We start from the raw sequence: 22,655 nt of genomic DNA on the forward strand, positions 1-22,655 counted from the left end.
TGGGATCAGCTGATTGGGTGACCTCCCGCACAGTGGGGTGCACAGCTGGAGACCGCTGGTTGCTTAGCGGCAGCCTTTTGCACAATCACATTCATTTAAGACTCCAAACTGTTCATCGGTAGAGTGCCTCCAGCAAAATTGTTGCAATATGCCTATGGTACATGTATTTGTATGGCACAGGATGCTAAACTCAGCTGTCAGCTAAGGTGATCAACCGATTGACGCTGGATAAAGTGAGGAAACGTTAATACAACGGCAAGGAGTGACAGGATTATCAATGAATAACATTACTTTCTGACGGGCTAAGGTAGTTGTTGTCAACTTGCTATTGTTAGCTTCAGTTTATGGCTCCAACAACAGCGAAAATAGCTATTGCTTTGTGAGGCGTCTCGAATGTTCTTCCAAAATCCGGGTAACATTTGCAGTTTTTTCCTGAATGAACAAATATCTTGAACTGACATATTTTTCAAGGTGTCTACAAATTGTGCGCGACGTGATGCGATATTACTTAAAAAATAAAGGCCTTCTACCCAATGAGTTGCGCAAACACTATGCAGATACTGACCTTGACATTGACAAGCAGTGGAGCACTGCGTGGACACTGATGCGTCGCATCATAATGTGCATCTGGCCCTTAAATATAACGTTACAGACCTCTAACGGCCTAAATGTCAGATCTAAAACTCTTGTGATATAAGTACTATATGATTTTAGAGTAAAAGAGTCCAAAAACATATAACATTACAAATAGCTATAAACCTATATGGTTTAATTTGGGATGAGATTATGATCCCTGGCCTCATAAGGTTTGAGAACCCCTGATGTAGGCTATGATACGTACGCTTGACACGCTTTTGCGTGATCTGACAGGAATCAGATAGTGCTTGACCACATGAAAGTACAGGTGTAAATGCACTCAAGACGCATTGAGGATGGATTGTGATCCGATCGGCCAAACCACATATTGAACACAAGTGCAAATGCAATTGCGTTATCAAAGCACGACTGTTCCATACCAGCGAAGAAGGAGCTGGTCAGCTGGCAGCCAATAGCCATTACCATCGTCTTCTATCTTTTTTTGTTGCCTGTTGTTTGTGAGAGGAGAGCTGGACAAACGATCTCAATGTGGACACTAGGTGTCAATGAAATCAGGGTAAAATCGATACAATTGGAATATGCGACGCATTTTAATGGCAGGTGTTAAGGTCTCACTTTTTGAGAATTCTGCTTCAAATTAAGTTATTTTGGCCACAGAAATAACAACAACCCGTATGTATTTAAACAACAAACCGCACATCAAACGTATGTATTTAATATACGACTGCGTATTAAGGGTATTGTAGGTAATACATAGCCTACATAAAAACACTACAGAGCTGGGGGAGCATGGGAGTAATATTCTTTCGTGTTTCAAGTGCCAAAATGTGTGCAATGCGAACACTTTATTTTAGAATTGCCTGTGATAAAATACCGGTAGTTAAAAATATTTTAATTCTCTAACCCACTTTCTACTTTGAAAAATACACCTCATTGTTCATTGGCTAACTTACAGTACAAATTAGTTAAATGTCCTTACTCCGCCTACCATTTCGTGTGTGTGGCAGTGGCTGCCCTGGCCAATTAGAATTCATTTCACTATTGGCTTCTGGTCTAACAGACAGTGTGACCGCTCCTGCTTCAAACACTGAACTGCTCGATGTTTACCAGATAAAAAAAACATTACACTACCTAAGGGCGTAGGTAAAAGAGAGCAATGCAGGCTGTTTTGATTGTTGTCTGTCTACCATTATCATCTACCTGTGAGTATTTGTCTGTCTTATTTCATTTAATGCGGATGTCCCTAAAGGCGGAAAAAGGTGAAACGTTTTGCTTACACAAAGAGCAACGATCTCGATATTATCTTAAACAATATCCATATGTTATCGTTTGGCTTGTTTCTAATACCGATCTAAAAACGAGATTTCTATTAGCTTACATGTCGCCTTAAAACTTCCTCTTGAAGTTTATAAAGTTTCTACAGATATAAAGTTTCGTTTCACAGGAAGTGTGGACAGTTTCAGTTTTGAGAAAAAGAAACCCACCGCTGCACAGTCTGCCTCCCATTTAGTGACGCTCGGGCTCCTTAAAATCGCATAGGCTGCATGTGACCCTTGCCTACTTGCTTGGTGGAAGCGTTTGCGAGGGTCTACAAAATACAACAGGGAACAAATAAATTATAGATGAAGAAGAAGAATAGAAAAAGGTGGTCATGGCTAATGGCTGCCAGCTGCCTACCTCGCTGGTTTGGAACAGTCTTGCGCGATTACGTATTTCTGCCAACGTAGTTTTTTATATGCGGATTGAACGCATTTGCATTGCATTCACACTTCTGTTCAATGTTTTCACAACGCGTCCCTGATCGCATCCAGGGGTGGTTTGGACGATGGGATCACAATCCACCCTCAATGCGTCTTGGGTGGATTTACACCTGTACTTTCATGTGGTCAAGCACTATCTGATTCCAGTCGGATCAACCAAAACACATTTTAATGGCAGGTGTAAATGGGGTCATAGATGGAGTCTGTGTGGCAAGGTCAGCTTATGGGTCAAACCCGTTTTATAACAGCCTTGGTCTGAATAGCCGGGGTTCCTTTAAAAATAACACTCTAGACAACAATTGAACAAATTATTAATATATTCTAAGAATTCAAAAATATGCTTCATATGTTTCACATTTTTTCATATTTCTTCTTCAAAGGAAGGAGAGAGAGAGCAGGGAGACAGACAAATACGTATTCTCCTGTTATTGTCATTGGATACTTTAATAAGGGCAACCTAACTCACGAACTTCCCAAATACAAACAGTTAGTCAAATGCCCGACCAGGGAGGAGAATACTTTGGACCACTGCTACAGCACCATCAGCAGGGCTTATCATGCAGTTTTACGCGCTGCTCTGGGTCTATCCGACCATGCTCTTATTCATCTGATCCTGGCTTACGGACAGAAACGTTCTAAACCTGCTGTGTGGAGATCTAAAAACTGGAGCAACAGAGAAGCTGTGGAGGAGCTGCGTGACTGCCTGGACAACACAGACTGGGACACAGGGAATGTCAGAAACAATAGCAGGGCAGTGCACACCTCACCGAAGGTGGATGTTACGGAGTGATAATCCACAATCAGCATCTTGCACATTGCAATCTCTGCTCTAAAACAGGCCCTGAATGATTATTGCTATGTCCCTGTTGTAGTGGTCAGACTGACGTTTTGCCTTGTCATATAGCTCATCATCGCTTACGAGCGGATAACCCCTACAACAGGGACATAGCAACGTTTCCTGCACAGCTGCTATCATTCAAGCTGCCGTGCCCCTATTCAACAGGTTGTTAAATCGCCATCTTGGTGTCTAGTCACACCTCCATTTCAGGTGTGTCGTTCAGGAAATGTAAATATAGTTTCCGTATGCTAGGTGACTGTTTACAATACAGAAGGAGGTTGAGACAGAGGGCGTACAATGCCAAATGTAGGAAATTAACTTTTCTACCTATAGGTCTAGTTAAAAGAGAGCAATGCAGGCTGTTTTAATGCTTGTGTATATGCCCTTCTCATCTGCCGGTGAGTTTTTTTCTGTTTCATTCCATTTAATGCGGAGAAAAGTGTTACTTAAACCAAAAGCGACGATCAAATGGGGACCTGCTTACTCTCAATATTATCGTAAACACTATCCATGCTATAGATGAGAGAGTGAAAACGTAAATCAAGTTAAAAATGTAACTGCCTGCGTTGGGAGTGCGAGGCTGGGTTAGCTCTTGTTTTTCGTTTCGGCGCCATGTTTAACCGGTTAGAGCAGGCAGTGAAGGAAGTTATATCTGGAGACTCATTTCACATGAAATGAAACCTGTTGTTCCCGTCCTTGCGCACGCGCGGTGCACTTTGGTGTCATCTCGGTTGGTCATGCACCTCCCAATTTCTATGCCCTGTCACGCGGCTGGCGCGTAAAATGATCGAGTTTGGAGACACGTGTCGCAGGTCCGTCTGAACAACCATCTCCATGACCCCTCAATGCAAGTACATAGGTACTCCTAGATGGCACAGAACCAGTGGAGAGAGAGCACTGCAACAGTTGTACAAACGTTTGTGTGGTTTACTTACATTGCAGTCAAAACTTAGCATGTAGGCTGTGCAAAAAAAAATACTTTTCCCTCCGTTTCCAGTAGAAAAAAACGCTGTTCCATAATGCATTGAGACCATAACTAGTTACGTCAACCTACAGTTGGGTAACAGGTTAGTTCAGCTGGTGACTAGCAATAAAACACTTACCAGAAAACTTTAGGACTCGTCAAGTTTAATCCACACATGAATACAGGTGATCCAGTTTAACTGTAATGCCATATAGCCTAGACTATTTCACTGTGCTTTGTTTTCGGAATTATGTCAATACGATGGCGTATTAGGGCCACTGTAGCTGGGGAGAAAATGACAGAGCTGGGGGAGGGGATAATATTGTGGCCAGGGTAAACTATTTTGGATCAGGAAGAAACAGTAGGGTGTAGCCTATGACCTATAATTGCATCAACCATTTGCTTTAGGATAGAAATAAAACTTCACTCCACAGCATTCCGTTGTCTTGCAGATTTCCCCCGTAATTTACTGTCGTCTCTCTGTGATCTGTACCTTTCAGTAATCCATTCCCTGCGGTACTTCTACACGGCCACATCAGGAATCTCAAACTTCCCAGAGTTTGTAGCAGTTGGAATGGTTGATGGTCTGGCCATCAGTCAGTATGACAGCAACACACGGATTGGGGTTCCCAGGCAGGCATGGATGAAGGAGAATCTGGATCAGGACTACTGGAAATCAGAGACCGAGCAGGCCAGGAAAGCTGAGAAGGCCCTCAAGGAGGACATGGGGATTTTAAAAAGACGCTTTAATCGGACTGAGGGTGAGTTTACAGATCATGTCTGGGTGAGACTGTCTGGACTATAGGGGACACAGCACTTAAGCACTTAGTTTCTTTTGTTTCAGAATACCAGTTTAATGGTTTGCCCTTCCACCTAGTCTACATAACATTCAATGGTGTCTCATGTTGTACATTTAGTTTAAAATATTAAAGTAAAATATCAATAGAATATGTAAAAGATGGAAATGCACAGTGTGACAAAGATATCTACTATAGTTAGCATGCTAACCAGCTAGCCGCTACCTGTCCTCTCTCATAACATCACTTTGAACCTCAAAAGGTCATAGTCACTGTAGCGAAAGCAACAAGCTGGAGTTGGCAGAGTTGTATCAAAGAAGTTTAATAGGCGGAGCCGTATAGCAATAGAGCGCCTCTCCTATTGGCTTCAGTTTTTTTGACATTATGACAGTGTCTGGAGCAGCGCAATGTTTTGTCAACAGAGCATGGCATTGCAATCATATCAAAAAGAGTAAGGTTTTAGGACTGTGAGGACCACTTTGTGTGAAAGATTACAATATTTACACATGTGGTGTGGACAGAGCAGACCAGCTCTGCATCTAGTATAAGTACGGACACATGGGTGTTTTTTTTCAGCCAATATGTTACAATAGTTGTTCATTTTTACAAATCTATACAAATCACTAGACGGTTGTTGTTCATTGAAATGGATCTGTCGGCCAAATATATATTAATGTTATTATTTTCATAATTTGATTTCACATTCTTTTGGAATATTTGTAGATTCTGAAAGATTTTTTCTATTTTTTTCAAGCAGCTCAAATATAACATTTGCGGTGTTTATTATCACATGGTAAATACACACATCACTTTTCCTGGTAAATTTCCTGCCTTTCATTACTGCACCCCAGGCCTTTTCAATCCCCGAAAAGAAAATTTGAGATTAAGCATGGCAAATTTCAGATGTAACAGCAGTATTGAACACTAGATGTTGCTCTGTGGCCTTACGTAGCGTGTCTTCAGTGTACATCTGTAGAAAGATCCCCATGCTTGTCTATGAGCCCTACATTTTTATGTATTATTTTATGTAACTTTAACAGATATGCATTCATGTAACTAAACATTACACTTACATTTTTTTTACTTTTGTCTATAAGGAGCGCATGTTCTACAGAGAATGTATGGCTGTGAGTGGGATGATGAGAGTGACGTCACCAGTGGCAATGAGCAGTATGGTTATGATGGAGAGGACTTCTTCTCACTGGAGCTGAACAACATGAGATGGGTGGCTCATCAACCACAAGCAGTCCTGACCAAAGACAATTGGAACACCCACGAGTCCATTTATCATGGCAGAAAACGGTACTTCACCCAGGATTGCCGTGATTGGCTGAAGAAGTATGTTCAGTACGGGAGCAGTTCTCGCAACAGGACAGGTACGGCAGCTCACACAACACTGATAACAGCAGAGTTCCTACAGCGGGCTGCATTCCTGTGATGGTGTAGGACCTCATGAAAAAACATCATGTTTAAAGGTCTTGCCGTGTGTTGTTTCTGACATACTTTGGGACTAATTTAGATTGTTTATTTGGGTGGCTGTAGACGTTACTTGACATGCTGAAAGTTAAAAGACGACATTACTTGACTTGCTGAGAGTTAAAAGAAGACATTACTTGACTTGCTGAGAGTTAAAAGAAGACATTACTTGACATGCTGAGAGTTAAAAGAAGACATTACCTGACTTGCTGAAAGATGAGCCCTCTCTGTGCCTCTTCTCTTTGTACTTGACAATGCATATCTGCTCCCATTGTTCATGTCTGCTATGTCTTTAAATAGTTTTATTTTGATCTTAATCTCCTCCCCTTCTTCCTTCAGTCGCTCCTGAAGTGTCTCTGTTCCAGAAGAAGTCATCTTCTACAGTGGTGTGCCACGCCACAGGGTCCTATCCAGATAGAGTGAAGATCACCTGGAGGAGAGATGGATGGAAGATCCAGGAGGATGTGACTATTGGAGAGACGCTGCCCAATGGGGATGGAACCTTCCAGAAGAGAGCTGAGATCAAGGTGTCACCTGAGGAGAGAAAGAGAAGTCAGTACACCTGTGAGGTGGAACACATGAGTGGAGAACCAACACTCATCACCCTGACTGAGGAAGACGGTAAGATTGTTCAGACTCATTAGCTATAACTGTTGACATTTATACACTTATAGCCTACTCTAATACTATACTATTATGTATAGTTGTACTATAATACAGTCATAGCATGAACAGAGGTCACAAGGTGAACATTTATTTTTGAACATACAGTAATGATATATGTCTGACGGCATGATAAATAAACAGTGGTTCCCAATATTAACTGTTCATTTTGTATTTTGTATTTTTCCAGACTGTCAACAAGTACATAAAAGTACCGCAAACAAATAGATAATGAATGCATAATGATTGTAGCATTATTGTAGGTCTAAAGGCATTTACGGTAAAAACAATACAATTATAGCAGGAACAGACAAGGTGAAAATTTCATTTTTTTGACTGATGTGTTATACTCTGTTATATCTGACGGGTTTTCTCCTACAGGAAACACTCTTGTATCCATTATTGCTGGATGTGTGATTGCAGCTGTTGTTCTTATTGGAGTAGTGGTTGCCGTGGTTATGATGAAGAAGAAGAAGAGAGGTGAGTTGCCTTTATGTCATAATTTATGCAATTTCCACAATTATGTAAAATGCTCTGTGTCTGCCTTCTGTCATTGATGATGCTTTAGTGTGTTAATGTAAACATTCTCCATCTTTTTGTCTTGACAGACTACAAGAAGGCAAAATGTGAGTACATTTGTCACACCTTTTAAAAATCTGAAATACTTTCAATTCTAGACACTGCTCTTTGTGTACTTGCTACTTTCAGATATTCATAATCTGAATAAACATGTGATGCCTTGCTTTATGTAGTGACTATTATATGTACAAATTCATGTCCATTTTCATCTTTATAATGCATGCCTATCCGAATATTAGATATGTAAGCTTTTGTCAATTTTTAGTTAAAGCAGAGAAGAGAGGAGAAAGTAAAGTGCGGAATTGTAATTTTTAGTGTGCAATGTGCATTTTAGTTCATAGTGTCAATCATCTTTATTTAACGTATGTTTTTTTCTTCATCAGTGTCTAACATGGAATCTGATACCTTCATTGGAACTACAAAGACACTGGCATGGTAATCCCAACACTGGCAGGGCAATCCCAACACTGGCATGGCAATCCCAACACTGGCAGGGCAATCCCTAGTGCAGGCTTGGGGAGTAACGGAATACATAGAACGGCGTTACGTTAGTTAGGATACAAAAAAAGGTAACCGGAGAAAAATACCTAATTAGATTACAGATGTTTTTAGCAAAAATTGGGATTATTAACAGGATTACAAATAGATACATTTCAAATAGATTTTTAAATTACTACAACACTTCACAGGAAGACAACAGAGAAACCTACAAGTCCATATGATGGAAAAAAATGCTTTCCCTGGATTGGAAATATCGACACTATTTGGTCTTCAAAGCTGAAAGTGGGAAAAACATAACAGTGCAGTGCACCTTATGCCTGTAAATTTACAGGCAAGACCAACACTGCTAACGTATATAGCCTACAGACATCCAGTTAGCTGAGGTTAAAGTTGGTTAGCTTACCTGTTAGTATTGCTTGCCGCACTAACATAATGAAAAAGGGGTCACTTTGATAACTGGGATGATCGTGTGGGGATAAAACACAAGCCCCTGACCAAAATATATTCAGGGCCGTTTAATTGAAGTTTCAGCGTGAAGTGTAACATCTGTTTATTAACAAAGCAAGTTTGGCTACATATAAATTAAATGCACGCTGTTACCGCAACTATCACGTAAAAAACATTCAAACAGCATTTGTAAACTATACTACTGTGATGTTCACATAAATATTGAGTGATGTGTCTTGTCATAGGTGCTGAGAAAAGTCAGTTAAAGGCTCTCTGGCACCTTCCATATGAATGCTGGATATATTGTATGTGACCATATGATTCGAGTACCATATCCCAGATAAAAAAACTGTTGGGAAAAAATTAGCGATCACCTAGGCCTGCACATTGGAGTTGCTGTTGCTTTAAATAGGTACACTCTGCAAGTTGAAAGGAATCGTCCTACAACCCGGGAGTGTGCGGTATTCCTTTTTGTTCCTGTTTTTTTTACGTTGCAATGCATTTTTCTTGATTACTAAAAGAAATAGAGGAAGCAGGCCGACACTGCGGCCTGTCAGGGCACTGGGTTCACGTTTGGGACTTCAAATATTTTTTTCTAAGGACTTTATGTTGAGGAACACTGATCATCTGATAACCCATACCCATGTTGAACAACACTGACAGAATATGTGCAACATATGTGTGTTATGTTTTTGGGCCTAAAGGCGCTAATACAGATCTCCTGATTTAAGTTCTAACAGCGGATGGAAACAAGTTCTTTTTTGATAAAAATAGAATTTGTTATACTACTATACTATACTGTACTACTCTGTAGGGGCACACTACAATTTAATTAGGAACCTGCAGGCCTACTGTCAGTATTTACTTTAAGGTTTTCTTCTCTTTGACAGTAAAAAATACTGTGGATGTTCTAAATCTGTGTGGTAACCAGAAAAGAACATATTTTCTTTCTTGTAAAAGAAGCTGATTTTATTTTTGTAAACTGTGGTGTTGTGCAATTCCATCATATGTCTATTGGCTGAATAGGGCAGGTTTAATTCTTAAAACTTGTTTTCCTCATTTCATTTTTTCTTATTGATTCTTATTCTTATTCTGTTGTCTTCATTTGCACATTTGGCATAGAGGTAATCAAAAAGTAACGGAAAGTAATCAAGTTACATTACTTTTGATATTGTAATGCTTGGATAAGGTTACTGAATACAATTTTTAACATGTAATTTAGTTATTGTATCTGAATACATTTTTATAGTAACCCTGCCCTAGTGTTTCTGTGTCCTCGGTGCCACAAGCAAAGGGCTGTTTGTTGAAACGTTACAAATGTTTTGTTTTGAAGGGCCTGGAATTTGGCCTTTGGTGGGGCAAATATACAGTCCTGCTCACCATTATTGGCACCCATGAAGTTTAAGTACATAATGTGGAATATCTCCTGAAAAAAATGAATCTAGTGAAACAACTTTTTTCTATAGAGAATTTGTGTTTGATACAAAAGAGCAAATGATAAACAACAATTTAAAACAATAAACAATGGGGGGGGGGGGAATAGAAAACTGAAAGCTTGCTGTGTCACTAACATTGGCACCCTTTTCTGTAAATCAGTATGGAAACTCATTATGACTCACCTGTGGTAAATCACAAATGAGAATCACCTGTGATAAATTGTCTGTGCCCATGTGACATGAATTAGCCAATGAATGATGACTCCCGTGTTTTAAAAAGCCACCTGTTATTCCCTGTTCCTTTGTCACAATGGTGAAGACAAAGGAGCTGTCTGAGGACATCAGAAGGGCTATTATTAGCTTACACAAGACCTCCAAAGGATATAAGGCCATATCCAAAGACCTTGGTGTCCCTGTTTCAACAGTGCGTAATGTTAAGAAGTTTGCCAAGCATGGAACTGTCAAGAACCTCCCTGGACGTGGGGGGAAGTCTTCAAAGGTTGGTGCGAATGGTGGAAAAAACACCACGTCAAACATCCAAAGACCTAAAGGCCAACCTGGGACAGTCTGGGGTCATGGTTTCAACAAGTATCATACGCCGCACACTAAACCAAACAGGGCCTTATGGGCGAAGGCCAAGGAAGAAACCATTGCTGAGGAAAAGACATAAAAAGGAACGACTGATCTTTGACAACCGCAGTCCTTCTGGGTTCTCCGTATCACAGGAATCATGAAATCAGAGATACTATCCAGGATATAAATTCTGCAGCAAGGTCCAGTTCCTGTTTTTTTTTTTTTTTTCATTTATGTAATCCCCATAATTTAAATGTAATATGCAGTAATGCACTGCAATAGTAATATTGCATTCAAATTAATTCCAGGTTTTGCTTTTTTATGCCATACAAAACATTACATCACATATCACTAAATGTAATTAATCAGACATTCAATCTCCAGCTAGCTAAGTCGCTATTGCGACTTGGCTATTTAGACCATGTAAGATGGTATGTCTATTTGTAGGTCAGTTTGAAAATGTAATAGGCTGCTTCACTTTGAAAATGCAAAACATTGTTTCCCCCTGCGTACCCCCTACGTCCCTTTGTGTACCCCATTTTGGGAAACACTGCTCTAAGTGACGCAAAATGTTTTTGTCATGGGTGTTTCATTGGTGTTATTTCCGTTATGTTCTGTAGGTTAGTTGAGGTTGAGAAGGAGAGAGAGCGTACACGTTATGACAAGCCGAATGTAGGATTAAGTTAGGCTGGACACTTTTTCTACCTATAGGTTTAGTTAAAAGAGAGCAATGCAGGCAGTTGTGATTCTTATCTTTCTACCTTTATCATCTGCTGGTGAGTTTGTCTGATTTAATTTAATTGAATTTAATGCGGATGTCTAAAGGCGGAAAAAGGTGAAACGTTTTACTTACAAAAGCAACGATCAAAGGGCTTGATCTCAACCTGTTTACTCTCAATATTATCTTAAACACTATCTGAGCTATGTAATCGTTAGAGCGTAAATTAAGTTAAAAATGTAACCTAACGTTTTACCTTTTGTTAGTATACCGTTTTACCTTTTGTTAGTATACCTATATATTTATTTTGTTAGTATACCTTATGTTAGTATTGTTAGTTAGCTATGAATATGGTTTAATTTAGCTTGTTTCTAATACCGATTTAAAAACGAGATTTCTCGTTTACATGTCGCCTTAAAACTTTCTCTTGGAGTTTTATGTTTCCCCTTGAAAACCTATAGATATAACGTGACTCGTTTCGCAGGAAGTGTTGACAGTTTCAGTTTTGAGAAGAACCTGTCTGTAGCACAGTCTGCCATTTGGTGATGCTCGGTTTCCTAAAATCACATAGCCATGTGACTTGCTTGGCGAATTGTCTCTGCACTTCGTCAAACTAATCGTAGGGTGAACAGACGCCCTCTTTCGCTCAGACAGTCCTTTTTCTGAGACCTAAAAAATGCGTCCGGCAGGGATTCCAAAATCGTCCGTGATTTTACCTCGTCACTTATTTGTGTTGCGTTTCTTTGGTTCTTTCACAGCCTAGTGTTTCTCGGAAGTGATGGTCTCACAGCGTCGCCATGTAAACACGCCCGTGATCAAAGATGAATTTGAATAATCCAGAAGAGAACCTTATGCAATATATGCCCTTAAAATGGCAAACCTATCTCTGTCATGGTTTTCATTATTTTGAGGGAGGGAAATAGTCAGTAGCAATCTATAACTCAATAATCTAACAATAATATACTTATTATAAACTATGGAAACAAATGCAAAAAATATTCAATTAAATGAGTAATTTCTTATTTTCTATAATTGTCATATACAGATATGCAATGTTTTTTGGGGTATATATATCTTGTTGTCCAATGTCAAGTCTCTATTTGATCATGTGACGAGACGATACGATATAGTTTAGGCGCAAAATCTGAACTTCAAGACCGACAGACTGGCTGAGCACAACCAGAGGCACAGCACACCTGCAAGCCGAACGATGCCTTTCAAACATAAAAATGGAAATGCACGATATTCTTTTTCAATGGACAGGATAGCCAGCCCATTCAGCCTATCCTGCTCCATGCTGCCCCTTAGGTAGATCTGATGACTTTCAATTTGGAAAAGGATCACTCGGCTGTTTACACTGTCACAGATGTCAGAAACAATAGCAGGGCAGTGCACACCTTACCGAAGGTGGATGTTACGGAGTGATGGGGTGGGGCATGCCGTAACTTCTACCTACCACCCGCAGAGCAATGGGCAAGATGAGCGATTGAATCAGAACATTAAGCGCCCATCTTGGCGTCTAGTCACACCTCCATGCAGGTGTGTCGTTCGGGAAATGTAAATATAGTTGGGTTAAACACCTTTTCTACCTATAGGCCTAGTTAAAAGAGAGCAATGCAGGCTGTTTTGATTCTTGTCTATCTACCCATCTCATGTGCCGGTGACTTTTTTTCTGTTTAATTCCATTTAAAGCGACGATCAAAGGGGACCTGCTTACTCTCAATATTATCGTAAACACTATCCATGCTATAAATGAGAGTAAGAACGTAAATCAAGTAAAAAATGTAACTGCCTGCGTTGCGAGTGCAAGGCGGGGTTAGCTCTTGTCTTTCATTTCGGTTACAAGTTTAACCGGTTAGAGCAGTGAAGGGAAATGCCTGTTGTTCCCGTCCTTGCGGTGCACTCTGGTGGCCTTTCAGCTGGTCGTGCACCTCCCAATTTCTATACCCTGTCACTAAGCTGGCGCATATGCAAAATGATGAACGAGTTGTTGACACTAGTCGCAGGTCCGACTGTACAAACATCTCCATGACCTGTCAATGCAAGTGCACGGGGATTCCTAGATGTCACAGAACTCGTGGAGAGAGATTACTGCAAAAAGTTTTACAAACGTTTGTGTCGTTTACTAACGTTACAGTCAAAACTTTGCATGTAGGCTGTGCCAAAACATAACATTTCCCTTCTTTTCCAGTAGAAAAAACACTGTTCCATAATGTAGTTGAGACCATGACAAGTTACGTTAACCTACAGTTAGGTAACAGGTTAGTTCAGCTGGTGACTAGCAATAAAACACTTACCATAAACGTTTAGGACTCGTCAAGTTTAATCCACACATGAATACAGGTGATCCAGTTTAACTGTCATGCCATATAGCCTAGGGCTTTCACTGTGCTCTGTTTGGCACATTACCTCTTGTTGCTGCTTCCAGCAGTTAATCCACAAATACGTGCTGATGAGACAGTTTACTGTAATAAATATTCTACTGTACTGTAATCCGGCACATTTTACTGCATTTGACTACACCGTTGGCACTGACCAATCAGTCAACCATGCGGGCCCCTCAAAGCCCCATTATACGAGTATTGGTATTTTTATGTTTTGATTGTCATGTTAACATCATACCAGCAACATTACATAACTGACAGCTTTCACGGCAGTTTCCGTGTCTGGGCTATGTAAGAAATTCATTCATTATGTCATTAATTAATATATATATATATAATCAACTAATTGACATTATTTTAGCAATTGCATATTATGTGTACATTGTAACCCATTGTAGGCTGTATTTACATTATGTAAACATCAGTTTGCCTCTAACTTGGCAACGTTTGCTTTCTCTTTAGAAAAGTATTGTCTGTATTTTCTGAATTATGTTAATATGATGGCGTATTTGGGCCATTGTAGGTGGGGAAGAAATGACAGAGCTGGGGGAAGGGGATAATATTTTGACATTAGTCACAAAAAATCTCACAAACGTATGCGATTGAAGTCTTAAATTTACAGGAAAGCTTGTACATTTGCGTGAACATGTACCTAAACGACAGTCCAAATATTTCCCATACGTTCATACTCTCCATACTATTACTCCTGGTTTGTGGCGCGAATAGGCCAGAAAATATACTGCAATAAAGGATGATAACACTTTACAAGCTGTGGCAATATGATGGAAGTGGAACAGTTCCCGTCTAACTGAGAAGCTACACAGCAGCCACCGGGCGTCCAGTGTTGCCATTGAGCGTCACCCACCAATAGAAAGCTGCCTTACAGTCAATTGAATCTGCTGCACCATCCGATGTATGCAGAGAGCAGATGGTTTAAGCTAGGGAAAAATATTTTTTGAAAGGAAGAAACAGCCTTTAGCCTGCCCAGTCAATCACTTTTGTCTTGGATATTCATTCACCTGCTATCAACTTAATTTAAAAGCCAAGAGTCTTTTATTGGCCAAATACAGGCCTACACGTCTGACAGCCATGTTCCATACTGTTGCACCTCCTCCTGACTCACTGTTTACCGGTGGTGTCTGGTATGATGAGGCTGATCTAGCCTCGCAGGTGAAGTGATGTTTTTCTTTTTCTTTTGAGAACTTCATTCAGTCATAATTATTCATTTTTTTATGATAAACCTCAAAATGAGTTATTTTGTGACGCTTAGTTTTGTGAAAATCAGTTTGGTATGGGGTAACCTAAGGCCTTATAAAATAAAAACCATTTGTATCAAGATATAAATAAATCTTCTTACTCCACAGCATTCCTTCATCTTGCAGATTTTCCTCATAATTTAGTGTTGTCTTTCTGTGATCTGTACCTTTCAGTAATCCATTCCCTGCAGTACTTCTACACGGCCACATCAGGAATCTCAAACTTCCCAGAGTTTTTTGCAGTTGGAAAGGTTGATGGTCTGGTCGTCAGTCAGTATGACAGCAACACACGAAATTGTGTTCCCAGGCAGGCATGGATGAAGGAGAATCTGGATCAGGAGTACTGGGAATCAGAGACCAGGCTGGCTAGGACCGCTGCGGGGGCCCTCAAAGAGGGCATTGGGATTTTAAAGGAATGCTTTAAACAGACTGAGGGTGAGTTTACCGATCATGTCTGGGTGAGACTGGACTGTAGATGACACTTAGCATCAGTTTCTTTTGTTTCAGAATACCAGTTTAATGGTTTGCCCTTCCATATAGTCTACATAACATGCAGTGATGTCTCATGTTGTAATTTTTAGTTTAAAACATTAACTAAAATATCAATAGAATATGTAAAGTGTACTGTAGTTTGCGTGCTAACCAGCTAGCTGCTACCTGTCCTCTCTCATAACATCATTTTGAACCTCAAGAGGTTATAGTCACTGTAGCGAAAGCAACAAGTTGTAGTTGGCAGAGCTGTATCAAAGATGTTTAATAGGCAGATCCATATAGCAAGAGAGCACCTCTCCCATTGGCTTTAGTTTTTTGGCCAGTATGACGGTGTCTGGAGCAGCGCAATGTTTTGTCAACAGAGCATGGCACTGCAATCATATACAGTGCCCTCCACAATTATTGGCACCCTTTAGTAAAGATGAGCAAAATGAGATGCGAATAAAAGTCTTTATTATTTATCCTCTTGGTCTTTCACTCAAAATATTCACAAAAATCTTACCTTTTCATTGAAGTAAAATTATTGAAAGAAAAAAAAAATGTTGACATTAAATAAATATTATTCTCAAAAACAGGTGTGCCACAATTATTGGCACCCCTTAATTTAATGTTTTGTGCAGCCTCCCTTTGCCAAGATAACAGCTCTGAGTCTTCTCCTATAATGGGTGATGAGGTTGGTGAACACATGGCACGGGATCTGAGACCATTCCTACATGCAGTATCTCTCCAGTGCCTTGATACTGAGGTCAACGCTTGTAGACTCAGCTTCAGCTCATCCCACAGATTTTCTATGGGGTTTAGGTCGGGGGACTGTGAAGGCCATGGCAAAACCTTTATTCTGTGGTCAGTGAACCATTTGTGTGTTGATTTTGAGGTGTGCTTCGGATCATTGTCCTTCTGGAAGGTCCAACCACGGCCCATTTTAAGCTTCCTGGAGGGGGGCTGTTAGGTTTTCATTTAATATCAGTTGGTATTTGACGGAGTCCATGATACCACATATCCTAACAAGATGTCCAGGGCTTTTGGAAGAAAAAAAGCCCCACAACATCAAAGATCCGCCACCATACTTCACAATGGGTATGAGGTGCTTTTCTGTATGGCTATCTTTCCATCTACGCCAAAGTCACCTTTGATGTTTGTTGCCAAAAAGCTTTATTTTGGTCTCATCTGACCATTTAACTCGGTCCCATTGAAAGTCTGACTTACATTTGACAAACTGTAGGCGCTGTAGTTTGTTGTTGATTGACAGCAGAGGCTTTTTTTCTGGCAACCCTCCCAAACAACTTGTGGTGATGTAGGTGGCGTCTAATGGTGGTTTTTGAGACTTTCTGACCCCAAGACTCAACTAACCTCTGTAATTCTCCAGCTGTGATCCTTGGAGATTCCTTTGCCACTCGAACCATCCTCCTCATGGTGCGTGGGGTCAATTTACAGACAGGTCCTCTTCCAGGCTGATTCCTTACATCTCCTGTCACTTTGAACTTCTTAACTATTGCCCTGATTGTGGAAATGGGTATTTTCAACTGTTTAGATATTTTCTTAAATCCTTTTCCGGATTTCTGCAGCTCAACAACTTTTTGCCGCACTTCGACACTGTTCTTTTGTCTTTCCCATCTTGATGAATGACTTGATGAAAGGGTATTTGGCCTGTGTCACCTTATATTTATACCCTAGTGAAACAGGAAGTCATGGTTGACCACTACCATGAGTTCCTAATCAAACAGGTGAACTTAAAAATGTAAAACATGACTGGTAATATACTTCAGTTAGATTTTAATTATAAGATTTTCTAGGGTGTTGGAGAAAAATATTTTATTTAATGTAAAAAAAAAAATAATTCCTTCAATAATTTTACTTCAATGAAAAGGTAAGATTTTTCTGAATATTTTGAGTGAAAGACCAAGAGGATAAACAGCAAAGACACATTTTTTCATAGCCTGTTTAGCCCATATTCACTAAAGGTGCCAATAATTGTGGAGGGCACTGTAAAAAAGCGTAGGGTTTTGGGACTGTGAGAAAACCACTTTGTGTAAAAGATTACAATATTTACATTAGTGGCGTGGACAGAACAGACAAACTCTGCATCTAGTATGAGTACAGACACATGGTTTGTTTGTTTGTATTTTTCCAGCCAATATATCATAATTGTTACAAATCTATGCAACTCACCAGAGGATGGTTGTTGTTCAATTAAATGGATCTGTGGGACAAATATGAACGTTATAATTTTCATAATTTGATTTCATGATCTTTTGGAATATTTGAAGAATTAGGAAAGATTTTTCCTATTTTTTCAAGCAGCTCAAATATAACATTTGCAGTATTTATTATCACATGGTAAATACATACAGTACTTTTCCTGATAAATTTCCCCGCCTTTCATTACTGCGCCCAAGCCCTTTTTAATCCCCAAAAAGATCCTTTGAAATTGAGTATGGCAAGAGTTAGATGAAACAGCAGTATTGAACACTAGATAATGCTCTGTTGCCTTACCTAGTGTGTCTTCAGTGTACATCTGTTTTTCACAGCAAGTTCCAAAAATGAAGAAAAGGCTCACCATTTTTGTCTATGAGCCCTACAATTTTATGTATTCTTTTATGTAACTTTAACAGACACGCATTAATGTAAACATTACACTTCAAATAAATTTACTTTTGCTTATTTCCTTTCGTCTAGAAGGAGTGCATGTTCTCCAGAGACATTATGGCTGTGAGTGGGATGATGAGAGCGACATCACCAGTGGCTATGAGGAGTATAGTTATGATGGAGAGGACTTCATCTCACTGGATCTGAAAAACATGAGATGGGTGGCTGTGAAAGAACAAGCAGTCTGGAGCAAAGAGAAATGGGACCGCTACGACTTTAATGGCAGGAAACAGTACTTCACCCAAGATTGCCGTGATTGGCTGAAGAAGTATGTTCAGTACGGGAGCAGTTCTCTCGGATGGAAAGGTACGGCAGCTCACACAACACTGATAACAGCAGAGGCCCTACAGCAGGCTGCATTCCTGTGATGTTTTTTCATGAGGTCGAACACCATCATGTTTAAAGGTCTTGCCATGTGTTGTTTCTGACATACTTTTAGACTAATTGAGATTGTTTATTTGGGTGGACGTAGACATTACTTGACATGCTGAGAGTTAAAAGAAGACATTACTTGACATGCTAACAGCTAAAAGAAGACATTACTTGTCACGCTGAAAGTTAAAACATGAGCCTCTTCTCTTTGTACTTGACAATGCATAACTGCTCCCATTGTTCATGTCTGCTATGTCTTTAAATGGTTTTGTTTCTTTCTCTTAATCTCCTTTCCTTCTTCCTTTAGTCCCCCCTGAAGTGTCTCTGATCCAGATGTCATCTTCTACAGTGGTGTGCCACGCCACAGGGTTCTATCCAGCTACGGTGAAGATCATCTGGAGGAGAGATGGAGAGGAGATGCAGAAGGATGTGCATGTGGGAGAGACGCTGCCCAATGGGGATGGAACCTTCCAGAAGAGAGCTGAGCTCACAGTGTCACCTGAGGAGAGAGAGAGAAGTCTGTACATCTGTGAGGTGGAACACGCAAGTGGACTCATCAGGAAGACCCTGCCAACACTCATCACCCTGACTGAGGAAGAAGGTAAGATTGTTCAGAGACTCATCAGCTACTGAGAGGACACTGAAAACTTTGTTTTAACATTTTAAAACCACTCATATCATTTTCATAGCCTACTCTAATACTATATTCTGTTTAATTGTGCTATTATACAGTCATAGCATGAAACAGAGGTCACAAGGTGAAACATTTTTTATTTTTATAATGACATATCTGAGGAACTTTAAGGAACAGTGAGTAGTCTTGCTTTTGAACATACAGTATTGATCTATGTCTGCGGCCATGATAAATTAACAGTGTTTCCCAATATTAACTATATTATATTTTGTATTATTATTTTGTACTTTTTATTTTTCCAGATTGTCAACAAGTACATAAAAGTACCACAAACAAATAGATGATAAATACATAATGATTGTATCATTATTGTAGGTCTTGAGGCATTTACGTAAAAAACAATAGAATCATAGCATGAACAGAGCTCACTAGGTGAAAATTAAATTTTTTGGTATAAGACTGATGTCTTATACTTTGGTATATCTGACTTTTCTTTCCTATAGGAAAAATTCCTGTCGCCATTATTACAGGATGTATGAATACACATCTTGATTTTTTTTTCCTACACGAAACCTTCCTCTTTTTTTTGTTCTTGGATTTGCTTTTGCAGCTAGTATTATAGTTGTTGCCTTGATTGCTCTTATTGGATTAGCGATTAGGGCCGTGTTTTGGATAAAGAAGTAGAAAGGTGAGTTGCCTTTATGTCATCAATTATGCAATTTCCACAATTATGTAAAATGCTCTGTGTCTGATATTTATAATCCAAAAAAAACATCATGCCTTGCTTTATGTAGTGACCCTGGATCTGATGTAATTTATGCATTTGACAATGACAGACATCACATTCTAAAACTTCATGCATTTGCTGCACAGTATCTGCTGATGGATAATGCAGTGCAAAGTAATTACCCTGTCTGCACCTACCTCCACCAATTTTTTCTGCACTAGAGCTACCAGTCCGTTTGTCCTACTGATCATTGATGGTGCGCCGTCTGTTGTTATTCCTCAGAGCGACTTCAATGGCAGACCAGCATGCTCGATTGTGTCACACAGTTGCTCAAATCCATCCTCAGCTGTGGTACGGCCTTGCATTGTTTTTACACAAAGTAATTCCTCTGTCACTTCGAACTGGTTGTTAACACCACTGTCACGATCCAAGACACAGCGTGCCCTCCAAGACAGCAGAGGGCACAAAGGAGGCGCCGTGAGGCCGGCTCGACCAGACTCACGAAGAAGTGAGGCGCCATCTTTAAAAGCAACAGAAAGCTGTTTGTCATTGCTCATTCATGTTCTCATGCTATTAGCCCTTTGTCTTGAAACACTTGTTTGCCTCTTGGAAGTGGATACTCTGGATCTGGATACCCAGACTATGAATTACGGATTACGATTTGGATTGTTTGCCGGGACTCTCTCTCTCTCACTCACGGTATCGAACCCTGCCTGTCTTTTGATCTTTCCCTTGCCTTGTCCACTTGGAAACCTGTGCTACACTGTTTTGATGTTTGTGCTCTGATCCTGGACTGCCTTGTGACCCTTGATTATTGGACTGTTCTGATTTATTTCTGAATGGACTGAATCCATTGGAATTCTAAGTTACTTAAGTGTGAAGCTATTTGTTTATTGCCTTTCTGAAAAGAGTATATTCTCTGTTGGTTATTTCTCAGTTATTAAAGACCAAAGAATTGAAGTTTAAACTGCATCTGCGACTGTGCTCTTATTTCAAACCTGACAACCACAGACAAAAATGGCGAGCTGAGCATTAGGATCCTGGACTTTAATGTCAGTGCTCTCGTCCAGAGCCACAGAATACTTACTGAAACCTTTGTCTTTGACACACAGCTGATCATAAATATCATCTGATAGCTCAGCAATCCCAAATGCTGCTGAAGTGATCTTTTTTTTTCTGGACAGAAGATACCTGCTGATTTATGATTTATTTTCCGATTATGACCCATTATCGATTCAATTAAGTTTCCGCTAGGTTAATTAACTGAACTACTTGTGGAATGATATTAAAGGTGTTATTTAGGAGCGCAAATATAAATATTATATTAAATATATATATTTGGAGACCCAGTCCTTGATATGATCAGTCCAGGAAACAGGTTTAATCTTGTACAATGGTGGCCACCAAGGGAGACAGACCCAGTTCACTCAGCAGAGCTCAACCTAAGAATCTTCTAACTAAGCCATTGGAACATTTATGTTATATATATACTCTGCGTATAAGGGGTGTCACCCTATTCATGAGGCCCAGGTCCATCAAGGCACTTTGACTTGACCAAGAGGAAGGGAGTGGGACCACTTATCACACCTCACTCCTCACTCAGGTCAAACCATCATAAGTATATTCACCCAGAAATGCTTATATTCTAGCCTAAGTCCAAATAACAGCAATAGTTATAACTAGATATAAGATGTATTGAATTATTGAATATGGTATATCATTATAAACACTGAACTTTCAATTCTGATTCCTTCAGTCCCCCTTTCCAAGACTTTCTGTCTTTGACATAAGATCAGAGTAAACTATTTGCTTAAATGAGTGGTTTGTCCAGTCTGTCTCCCCTGAAGATGTAATACCCTCATGAGGAAAGGCGAAACCCATGGTTTTCTCAGAGTAAACCACCCGTTAAGCCAATTTGGTGGGAAACCTCTGAGAATATTTGGGACCAAATTCCTTACCGATCCTCTTCTCAGCCGTGAAAACATCCAGGTATAAACAGAAGTAATATGTACATGGTAACCATCAGGGAAATTAAATTAAAACAGTGAGAACAAAGAACAAACCTAAAGACTCACATGATAACTCTAAGATGAACTTAAACCAAATTAAAGTGTTAGGATTGAACAATAGTCTGTCAGGGGAAATACCCTAAACAGTTAGTTAGCAGATTAAAGACACCACCCAGCATGTACGTGAACTGGACTGTTTACGAACAGGGCCCCGACGGAGACAGACACCTTAAGTCTGTCTGACGTGCCATGCTAAAAACAAGTCCTTTTATTCAAACACAATGTTTACACAGTATGACAGTCAGGATGCTGGGATACACTTAGGATTAGTGCATTTCAGCTGAATTCTACTTCTGCCTAGCAACGAGTTATTTTACAACCCGCTTTCTCCTTCTGTCAGAAAAACATCACGTGAGGCATCTGGTTTCACATTCTCGGCTCACTAAGTGTTTTCCAAAATCCAACCTACACACACTTTACACACAACATTTTGAACTAACCTTTTAGCTAAAACATTCATGATAAAATATACTAATACTTTCTTTAACATAGTCTTATCCAGTAAGCTATCTTAGCCTATCCTGCTGTGTTTGCGAGGCCTTGTAAGATGGTACAGAAGATCACAGATCATGGGAGATACATAACAGTTTTACAACATCCTAAAACATTTCCTTTCTGGGTACTGAGGTGTAACATGAACTTATTAGGAATGTGGGTTGACTATGACACAGTTAAGTGTGTGTCTGTGTGTGTGTTCATCATGTTGATAGACTTCAGTGTGTGTGT

General features: G+C 39.8%; 2 protein-coding genes across 7 annotated transcripts; both read left to right on the forward strand.

Moving 5' to 3' along the window:
• The first annotated feature begins 1,623 nt into the window (after positions 1-1,623).
• Positions 1,624-9,878, forward strand: LOC105907495 (major histocompatibility complex class I-related gene protein-like). Of its 2 annotated transcripts, none has more exons than XM_031567796.2 (7): positions 1,624-1,799; positions 4,660-4,920; positions 6,054-6,332; positions 6,772-7,053; positions 7,477-7,575; positions 7,704-7,721; positions 8,058-9,878. In XM_031567796.2, the coding sequence occupies exons 1-7, from the start codon at positions 1,754-1,756 to the stop codon at positions 8,111-8,113; spliced, it is 1,041 nt and encodes a 346-aa protein (XP_031423656.1). In that variant the 5' UTR covers positions 1,624-1,753; the 3' UTR covers positions 8,114-9,878. The 2 variants fall into 2 exon arrangements, with proteins under 2 accessions (XP_031423656.1, XP_031423657.1); XM_031567797.2 differs by lacking the exon at positions 1,624-1,799 and adding an exon at positions 3,332-3,593.
• Positions 9,878-20,827, forward strand: LOC116220523 (patr class I histocompatibility antigen, A-5 alpha chain-like). Of its 5 annotated transcripts, none has more exons than XR_004163711.2 (6): positions 9,878-11,407; positions 15,164-15,424; positions 18,158-18,433; positions 18,807-19,100; positions 19,637-19,821; positions 20,143-20,827. XR_004163711.2 is itself a non-coding variant. In XM_031567798.2 (4 exons), the coding sequence occupies exons 1-4, from the start codon at positions 11,362-11,364 to the stop codon at positions 19,130-19,132; spliced, it is 909 nt and encodes a 302-aa protein (XP_031423658.1). In that variant the 5' UTR covers positions 9,878-11,361; the 3' UTR covers positions 19,133-19,597. The 5 variants fall into 5 exon arrangements, 1 of the variants encoding a protein (XP_031423658.1); XR_004163712.2 differs by having other exon boundaries at positions 18,161-18,433; XR_004163714.2 differs by lacking the exon at positions 15,164-15,424.
• The last annotated feature ends 1,828 nt before the right edge of the window (positions 20,828-22,655 follow it).

The sequence above is a fragment of the Clupea harengus genome, chromosome 5 (assembly GCF_900700415.2).
Source record: "Clupea harengus chromosome 5, Ch_v2.0.2, whole genome shotgun sequence".
NCBI classification, from domain to species: domain Eukaryota; kingdom Metazoa; phylum Chordata; class Actinopteri; order Clupeiformes; family Clupeidae; genus Clupea; species Clupea harengus.

Bases quoted from the DNA above. Each gene is read 5' to 3' on its own strand.
- LOC105907495 (XM_031567796.2), top strand. From the start codon at position 1,754: ATGCAGGCTGTTTTGATTGTTGTCTGTCTACCATTATCATCTACCT. The intron at 1,800-4,659 runs GTGAGTATTTGT...TGTACCTTTCAG, and splicing joins TCTACCATTATCATCTACCT to TAATCCATTCCCTGCGGTAC. The intron at 6,333-6,771 runs GTACGGCAGCTC...TTCTTCCTTCAG, and splicing joins CAGTTCTCGCAACAGGACAG to TCGCTCCTGAAGTGTCTCTG.
- LOC116220523 (XM_031567798.2), top strand. From the start codon at position 11,362: ATGCAGGCAGTTGTGATTCTTATCTTTCTACCTTTATCATCTGCTG. The intron at 11,408-15,163 runs GTGAGTTTGTCT...TGTACCTTTCAG, and splicing joins TCTACCTTTATCATCTGCTG to TAATCCATTCCCTGCAGTAC. The intron at 15,425-18,157 runs GTGAGTTTACCG...CCTTTCGTCTAG, and splicing joins ATGCTTTAAACAGACTGAGG to AAGGAGTGCATGTTCTCCAG.